The 8938-nt window shown below is 69.4% G+C and overlaps 2 protein-coding genes across 2 annotated transcripts in view; both read right to left on the bottom strand.

Annotated features, from left to right (window-relative positions):
• The window catches only part of RAVER1 (ribonucleoprotein, PTB binding 1), an 8085-nt gene extending 7148 nt beyond the window's left edge, over positions 1 to 937 (bottom strand). The window contains 1 exon segment of the mRNA XM_075725130.1: positions 853 to 937. Within this exon segment, the coding sequence (XP_075581245.1) occupies positions 853 to 937 (85 nt within the window).
• A 535-nt stretch (positions 938 to 1472) lies between these two features.
• AP1M2 (adaptor related protein complex 1 subunit mu 2) lies at positions 1473 to 7378 on the bottom strand. Its single transcript, XM_075725186.1, is given in 15 exon segments — positions 1473 to 1495; positions 1582 to 1657; positions 3652 to 3738; positions 3740 to 3778; positions 3894 to 4052; positions 4156 to 4227; positions 4316 to 4461; positions 4564 to 4690; positions 6347 to 6406; positions 6408 to 6495; positions 6573 to 6703; positions 6803 to 6870; positions 6972 to 7029; positions 7031 to 7129; positions 7337 to 7378. Coding segments are annotated over 15 exon segments (1275 nt in total).
• Positions 7379 to 8938: the final 1560 nt, after the last annotated feature.

Below are 8938 nucleotides of genomic sequence, written 5' to 3'. Positions count from 1 at the left end.
AATCCCTGGTTTCCCCGATCCCCGGTTCCCGTTACCCCCGGTCCCCCAGATCCCCAGTTCCCCGGTCCCCGCTCCCCCCGGTTTCCCCCCAATCCCCGTTCCCCCCGGTCCCCGGTTCCACTCTGATCCCCGCTCCCCCAATCCCCGGGTCCCCCCCAATCCCTGGTTTCCCCCCTCCCCGGTTCCCCCCGATCCCCGGTTCCCGTTACCCCCGGTCCCCCAGATCCCCAGTTCCCCCCGCTCCCCGCTCCCCGTTACCCCCGGTCCCCGCTCCCCCCGGTTCCCCCCAATCCCCGTTCCCCCCGGTCCCCGGTTCCACTCTGATCCCCGCTCCCCCAATCCCCGGGTCCCCCCAATCCCCGGGTCCCCCCGATCCCCGGGTCCCCCCCGATCCCTGGTTCGCCCTGCTTCCCCCCGATCCTCGGTTCCCCCGGTCGCCGGTTCCGCTCCGGTTCCTGCCGGTTCCCCCCGGTCCCCGCTCCCCCGGGTCCCTGGTTCTGCCCCGATTCCCGCTCCCCCGGTTCCCCCGGTCGCCGCTCCCCCGATCCCCGTTACCCCCGATCCCCCCGGTTCCCCCCGGATCCCCCATCCCCGGTCCCCCCCCAATCCCCGGTTCCCCCATCCCCGGTTTTCCCGGTCCCCGTTACCCCCGGTTCCCCCCATCCCCGGTTCCCCCGGTTCCCCCCCATCCCCGGTTTCCCCCTATCCCCGGTTTCCCCGGTTCCCCCCATCCCGCTTCCCCCGATCCCCGGTTTCCCCCGATCCCCCGGTTCCCCCCATCCCCGGTTTCCCCGGTTTCCCCGGTTCCCCCCGCTCCCCCATCCCGGTTCCCCCCTCCCCCCCCCGCCCCACTCACGCCGCTGCAGCTCCTCGCGCCGCGGTACCGGCCGTACCGCTCCGCGAAGGCCGCGTTCACGCGCAGCTCCGGCTCCGGCATCGCCGCGCGCGTGACCGCCGCTTCCGCCGCTTCCGCCGCCGCCGTCACGTGACGGGGGACGGGACGGCGGTCACGCCCCCTCCGAGCAACCACGCCCCCTCCACGCTAGGCCACGCCCCCTCCGAACAACCGTCCTCCCTATGCGCGGCCACGCCCCCTCTACGCTTGGCCACGCCCCCTCTGAGCAGCCACGCCCCCGCTACGCTCGGCCACGCCCCCGTCACGCTCGATCACGCCCCCTCGAGCGACCACGCCCCCTCCGCACCGCCACGCCCCCTCCCGTCCCGCTCTTAAAGGGGAAACGCTCCCAGCGCCTCGGGTGGGGTCCACACCCTCCCCATGCACCCCCAAACCCCCGGAGCGCCCCCCCCCCAGCCCCCATCTCCTCCCCACCCCCCCTCGCGGGACCCCCAATCCCCCCCCAACCCCCCAACAGATGCACGGGGCCGGTGGTCTCAGCTCCATCTTTATAGGGCCCAGAGGAGGAGGGGGGGTCCGGGGGGTTTGGGGGGGTTTTGGGGGTGCGGGGCCCCCCCTAGCTGGTGCGGAGCTGGTAATCTGCAAGAGGGAGAGCGGGGGTGAGGGGGTGGCGGTGTCCCCGGGCCGGGGGGGTGGTCCCGGGGGAGGGGTCCCCCCGCACTCACCCCCGCTCTGGGTGATGTAGCGCACCCAGGGCAGCGCCTGGTACCCGCTCTTCTCGATGATCTTCATGTACCGCACCTGGGGGGCAGGCGGGGATGGACCCCCCCCCCCCGAGCAGCCTGACCCCCCCCCCCCCGGCACCCTGACCCCCCCCCACCGGGGCACCCCGGGACCCCCCCCCGGGCACCCTGACCCCCCCCGGCACCCCGGGACCCCCCCCCCGGGCACCCTGACCCCCTCCCGGGCACCCCGGGACCCCCCCCCGGGCACCCCGGGACCCCCCCCCCGGGCACCCTGACCCCCTCCCGGCACCCCGGGACCCCCCCCCGGGCACCCCGGGACCCCCCCCGGGCACCCTGACCCCCTCCCGGCACCCCGGGACCCCCCCCCGGGCACCCCGGGACCCCCCCCCCGGGTGGGACCCCTCCCCAGGGACCCCTCTCCAGGCCACGTCCCCTCTCCTGTCCCCAAAACACCTGGGACCCCCTCCCCAGGGACCCCTCTCCAGGCCACGTCCCCTCTCCTGTCCCCAAAACACCTGGGACCCCCTCCCTGGGGACCCCAGGGGCCTTGTCCCCAGCACCCCATCCCCAAATACATGGGACCCCCTCCCCAGGGACCCCATGGGCCATGTCCCCTCCATCCTGTCCCCAAAACACCTGGGACCCCCTCCCCGAGGACCCCATGGGCCACGTCCCCTCCACCCTGTCCCCAAAACACCTGGGACCCCCTCCCCAGGGACCCCATGGGCCACGTCCCCTCCATCCTGTCCCCAAAACACCTGGGACCCCCTCCCCAGGGACCCCACGGGCCATGTCCCCTCCACCCTGTCCCCAAAACACCTGGGACCCCCTCCCCAGGGACCCCACAGGCCATGTCCCCTCCACCCTGTCCCCAAAACACACGGGACCCCCTCCCTGGGGACCCCAGGGGCCTTGTCCCCAGCACCCCAACCCCAAAAAACATGGGACCCCCTCCCCAGGAACCCCCCCTCCAGGCCACATCCCCTCTCCTGTCCCCAAAATACACGGGACCCCCTCCCCAGGGACCCCAGGGGCCTTGTCCCCTCCATCCTGTCCCCAAATGAGGACCACAGGGGCCTTGTTCCCAGCACCCCACCCCCAAAACACCTGGGACCCCTCCCCAGGGACCCCTCTCCAGGCCACGTCCCCTCTCCTGTCCCCAAAACACCTGGGACCCCCTCCCCAGGGACCCCTCTCCAGGCCACGTCCCCTCTCCTGTCCCCAAAACACCTGGGACCCCCCTCCCTGGGGACCCCAGGGGCCTTGTCCCCAGCACCCCATCCCCAAATACATGGGACCCCCTCCCCAGGGACCCCATGGGCCATGTCCCCTCCATCCTGTCCCCAAAACACCTGGGACCCCCTCCCCAGGGACCCCACGGGCCATGTCCCTCCACCCTGTCCCCAAAACACCTGGGACCCCTCCCCAGGGACCCCAGGGGCCTTGTCCCCAGCACCCCAACCCCAAAACACCTGGGACCCCTCCCCAGGGACCCCAGGGGCCTTGTCCCCTCCACCCTGTCCCCGAAACACCTGGGACCCCCTCCCCGGGGACCCCACAGGCCATGTCCCCTCTCCTGTCTCCAAAACACCTGGGACCCCCTCCCCAGGGACCCCATGGGCCACGTCCCCTCTCCTGTCCCCAAAACACCTGGGACCCCCTCCCCAGGGACCCCACAGGCCATGTCCCCAGCGTATCCCCTCCACCCTGTCCCCAAACAGGGACCCCAGGGGCTTGTCCCCACCATGTCCCTCCATCCTGCCCCCAAAACACACGGGACCCCCTCCCCAGGGACCCCATGGGCCACGTCCCCTCTCCTGTCCCCAAAACACCTGGGACCCCCTCCCCGGGGACCCTACAGGCCATGTCCCCTCCACCCTGTCCCCAAAACACCTGGGACCCCTCCCCAGGGACCCCATGGGCCTTGTCCCCTCCATCTTGTCCCCAAATGGGGACCCCAGGGGCCTTGTCCCCAGCACCCTACCCCAAAACACCCGGGACCCCTCCCCAGGGACCCCCCCGGGCCACGTCCCCCTCCCCGGCTGGCACCTGGATGCCCGAGACGGTGAAGTAGGGGATCTCAAAGCGGACGGAGATGGGCGGCCGCCCCTCCTCTTCCTCCCTCTCCACGCTGGGGCAGCCCGAAGTGGGCGCGCATCAGGTGCTCCTTCCCCCCCTGCGCGGCACCGGCGCGGCTGGCGACGGCAACGGGGCAGCCGGCGGCGCCGCGGGGTGGGGACGGACCCCCCCGACGTCGAGGATTTTGGGGGGGGGGGGGTGGGCAACCTCACCGGGAAGGATTTGATGGTCCAGATGACGAGGTTCCTCTCCGGGAGGTACTTGGCAGACCCCACGGTGGTCTTGAACTTGGGCGAGTCGGCATCGCTGGGCACCGGCACGGCGATTTCCACTCCGTTGGCCACCGACTGCTTCTTGAACTGGCCCTTGGCCTTTGTGGGGGGGGGGCGACAGGACGCAAGTGGGGTGCGGGGGGTCAAGGTCAAGCGCGGCTCGGGGTCCCCCGCGGCGGTGGTGACCTGCCCGGCGTCTCACCTTGACCATGATCTCCACCCGGCTGTGGGAGAACTTCTCGATGACCGACTCGATCCAGATGAGCGGCTTTACCTGGAGGGGGTGGGAAGGGGTCACCCCCCCAAACCGCGTCCCCCGTGTCCCCCACGGCCCCTCGGGGTGGGCCCGTCCCCCGCCCCGCACCCTGGGTGTTGAGGCGGTAGGACATGAGCTCGAAGTCTCCGTCGGGGGGGATGAAGGAGATGGTGCGGTCGTTGTCGAACCGGGAGAGCCGGACACACTGGTGGAACTTCACGTCCTCCAGCTCCACCGATTTGTTCTTGCCCCCTGGGGAGGGAGGGACGGGGTCGGAGGGGGGCGAGGGGACGGGGACGCGTCCCCCCCCCCCCCAACCCTGGGCCGTCCCCGAGCCCACCCGGCGGCACTCACGTCCGGTCAGCTCGAAGAGGACGCGGTCGTTCAAGCCCAGGCGCAGCTCGGGCATCCCCGAGAGGAAAACCTTCAGCTTGATGGTGCCCACCACCTCGCTCAGCAGCACGCTGCCCGTGGCGCTCACCTGCGGGCACCGGCACCGCCGGCGGCACTGTCACCATCACCGGCCTCAGCACCGGCCCCGTCACCATCACCAGCCCCTCCAATGTCACCATGCTCACCACCAGCCCCATCACCATCACAGGTCCTATCACAAACCCCATCACCACCAGCCCCGTCACCATCCTCATCACCATCACTGTCCCCATCACCATCACCATCCTCATCCTCGTCACCATCACCAGCCCCTCCAATGTCACCGTGCTCACCACCAGCCCCATCACCATCACAGGTCCTATCACAAACCCCATCACCACCACCAGCCCCGTCACCATCACTGGCCCCATCACCATCCTCATCCTCATCACCATCACCAGCCCCATCACCATCACCGGCCCCGTCACCATCCTCATCCTCATCACCATCACCATCTCCATCACCATCACTGTCCCCATCACCATCACCATTCTCATCCTTGTCACCATCACCAGCCCCTCCAATGTCACCATGCTCATCACTAGCCCCATCACCATCACAGGTCCTGTCACAAACCCCATCACCATCACTGTCCCTGTCACCATCACCAGCCCCATCACCATCCTCATCCTCATCCTCATCACCATCACCAGCACCATCATCGTCCCCATCACCATCACCATTCTCATCCTTGTCACCATCACCAGCCCCTCCGATGTCACCATGCTCATCACCATCACAGGTCCTATCACAAACCCCATCACCACCAGCCCCGTCACCATCACCGGTCCCATCACCATCCTCATTTTCATCACCATCACCAGCACCATCATTGTCCCCATCACCATTCTCATCCTCGTCACCATCACCATTCTCATCCTTGTCACCATCACCAGCCCCTCCAATGTCACCATGCTCACCGCCAGCCCATCACCATCACAGGTCCTGTCACAAACCCCATCACCATCACTGTCCCCATCACCATCCTCATCACCATCACCAGCCCCATCACCATCACCATCCTCATCCTCATCCTCATCACCATCACCAGCCCCTTTGATGTTACCATGCTCATCACCAGCCCCATCACCATCACCGTACCCATCAATGTCCCCATCACCATCCTCATCACCATCACCAGCCCCTTCGACGTTACCATACTCATCACCAGCCCCATAACCATCAACGTACCTATTACTGTCCTCATCACCATCACCGTTCTCATCACATCACCAACCCCTTCGATGTCACCATGCTTATCACCCGCCCTGTCCCCATCACCATCCTCATCACCATCACCAGCCCCTTCAATGTCACCACGCTCATAGAATCATAGAATCGTGGAATTGTTGAGGTTGGCAAAGTTTAAGATCACCCAGTCCAACCATTGACCTGACACTACCAAGTCCACCACCAAACCAATTAAGGGCAGAGTCATAATTTCATGTTTCCTGGCTTGGTGAACCAGCCCCAGCCCCATCACCATCACCAGCCCCATCACCATCACCGTCCCCATCACCATCGCCAGCCCCATCACCGTCACCATCCTCATCCCCATCCCCAATGCCATCACCCGTCCCACCACCATGACCGCTCCCATCACCGTCACCGCTCCCCCGCCCCACCGGGGACCCGGCGGTGCCGCTACCGCAGCAGGACCCCAACAGCCCCCCGCCACCGTTGGCAGGTCCTGTCCCCGCCTCACCAGCAGGTTCACCGACTCGATGACGTCGATGAAGACCTCGTTCTTCTTGTACTTGATGCCCCTCGGAGCGCCAGGACACAGCGTTGGTCACCGTGGTGGGGACGCGGGACTTGCCCGTCTCCAGCTTGTTGCCCTCCTGCGTGATGTACCTGCGGTGGGTGGAGGGGGGTGAGGGGGGGTTTGGGGGGGTCCTGACGCCCACCCCGGTCCCCCCGGCCCCGCTCACTCCTGCAGGATTTTGCTGTCCGTGGTCTGCGGGAAGCCAAAGTCCATCAGCTCGTCCAGGAGCTCATAGACGATGACGAAGTTGTCGCGGATGCTCTCCTCCTCCAGCTCCTTGAAGTACTCGCAGAAGACCTTGGAAGGGGGGGCACCAGCTGCCTCCGTCACCCCCCCCGCCCAGGAGAGGAGCTCCCCAAAATGGGGGGAGGACCCCCCTGAAGACCATTCCCTCACCTCCACCACCTTGTAGAGGAAGGAGTAGACCAAGGAAGCGTTGCCGTTCTTCTTGGTGGTGGCCACCACTGGTAGGGGGGTCAAGGAAAATGGCGGGGGGGGGTGTGGGGAGTATCGGGGGGGGTCCCCCCTTTGACCCTCGGGGTTTTGGGGGGGCGCGGAAGGATACGGTAGAGGTTGGCGTGTTTGATCCAGAGGAAGTGGACCTTGCCGTGGGTCAGGAGCGGGGGTGAGGGCCCCCTCCTCCTCCCGCTGTAGCAGCAGCCCCATGAAGTGCTCGATCTCCCCCAGCCCCACGTCCCCCTTGTAGCTGCGGCTGATCAGCGGCTGCGGGGGTGGCGGGGAGGGGGGTCAGAAATGGGGGACACCCCCCCCCACCCCCCCCCCCACCGCTCACCCCATCCCCGGGGTCACGGGGGTCACCGCCAGGCTCTGCCGTTGACCTTGGCTGACCTTCAAGGCCAGGAGGGACAGCGGGGTCGTCCCCGGGGGGGGTTGGGGTGGCCATGGGGGGGTTTGGGGGGGGGGTCTCACCTTCCCCTTCAGGTCCAGGATGAAGAGGGCGGAGGCGGCCATGGCAGGGCCCCGGCAGCCACCGCGTCACCGTCGTCACCGTCACCTGCGCCAGGTGAGCGGCTGCGCCCATGGGCGCCTGGGGCCTTAAAGGGGACGGCCCAGCCCCACGGGCACCCACGGGGGGGGCCAGGTCCCCCCCGTGGGCCTTGGGGGAGGGGTACGGCCACCTCTGGCCCAGCCAGGTGGTCTCGTGGGTGCACGTGGTTTGGGACCCCCCCACACACACCCAGAGGACGTTCAGGCTGGCTCGGGGTGGGGGGGTGGGCAGCTCCTGGGCGCCTGGGTCCCCCATCCTGGGCTTGGGGGGGGGGGTCCCTGCAGCACCCTGGGTCCCCCAACCCACCCTGGGGGGTCCCTGCAGCACCCTGGGTCTCCCAACCCACCCTGGGGGGTCCCTGCAGCACCCTGGGTCTCCCAACCCACCCTGGGGGGTCCCTGCAGCACCCAGCGTCCCCCAACACACCCTGGGGGGGGGTCCCTGCAGCACCCAGCGTCCCCCAACACACCCTGGGGGGTCCCTGCAGCACCCAGACCCCCCCCGGGGTCCCTGCACCCCCAGATCCCTCATTTCCCCCCCCCCCCGGGGGTCCTTGCACCCCCAGATCCCTCATTTTCCACCCCCAGGGGGGTCCCTGCACACCCAGATCCCTCCCCCCCCCCCCCGGGGTCCCTGCACCCCCAGACACCCCCCCGGGGGTCCCTGCACCCCCAGATCCCTCATTTCCCCCCCCCCGGGGGTCCTTGCACTCCCGGGTCCCTGCACCCCCAGATCCCTCATTTCCCCCCCCCGGGGGGTCCCTGCACCCCCAGACCCCCCCCCGGGGTCCCTGCACCCCCAGATCCCTCTTCACACCCCCCCGGGGTCCCTGCACCCCCAGATCCCTCTTCACGCCCTCCCCCGGGGTCCCTGCACCCCCAGATCCCTCATTTCCCCCCCCCCGGGGGTCCTTGCACCCCCAGATCCCTCATTTCCCCCCCCCGGGGGGTCCCTGCACCCCCAGATCCCTCATTTCCCCCCCCCGGGGGGTCCCTGCACCCCCAGATCCCTCTTCACACCCCCCCGGGGGGTCCCTGCACCCCCAGATCCCTCTTCACACCCCCCCGGGGTCCCTGCACCCCCAGATCCCTCATTTCCCCCCCCCGGGGGGTCCCTGCACCCCCAGATCCCTCTTCACACCCCCCCGGGGTCCCTGCACCCCCAGATCCCTCTTCACGCCCTCCCCCGGGGGTTCTTGCAGCCCCCAGACCCCCCAACGCCCCCCCCCCGGGGGTCCCTGCACCCCCAGATCCCCCCCCGGGGGTTCCTGCAGACCCCCAGATCCCTCTTCCCCCCCCCCCCGGGGTCCCTGCACCCCCGGGCCGGGCCCGCTGCAGCGGGGCGGGGCGGGGCGGGGGGGGCGGAGCGGCGGGGCCCGCCCCGGGGGGCTGTGCCCGGTGTCCGGTCCCGGAGCCGCCCCGCCCCGCAGCCGCAGGGGCAGCGCCCGGGGGTAACCGGTGGCGGCAGCGGAAGGAGCGGCCCGGAGCCCCCCCCGGAGCCCCCCCCGGAGCCCCGGCCCCGCC

This window comes from Pelecanus crispus, chromosome 27 (assembly GCF_030463565.1).
Source record: "Pelecanus crispus isolate bPelCri1 chromosome 27, bPelCri1.pri, whole genome shotgun sequence".
Taxonomy (NCBI): domain Eukaryota; kingdom Metazoa; phylum Chordata; class Aves; order Pelecaniformes; family Pelecanidae; genus Pelecanus; species Pelecanus crispus.
Note: the sequence above shows the minus strand (reverse complement) of the source record. Positions and strands in the feature narration are given on the sequence as shown.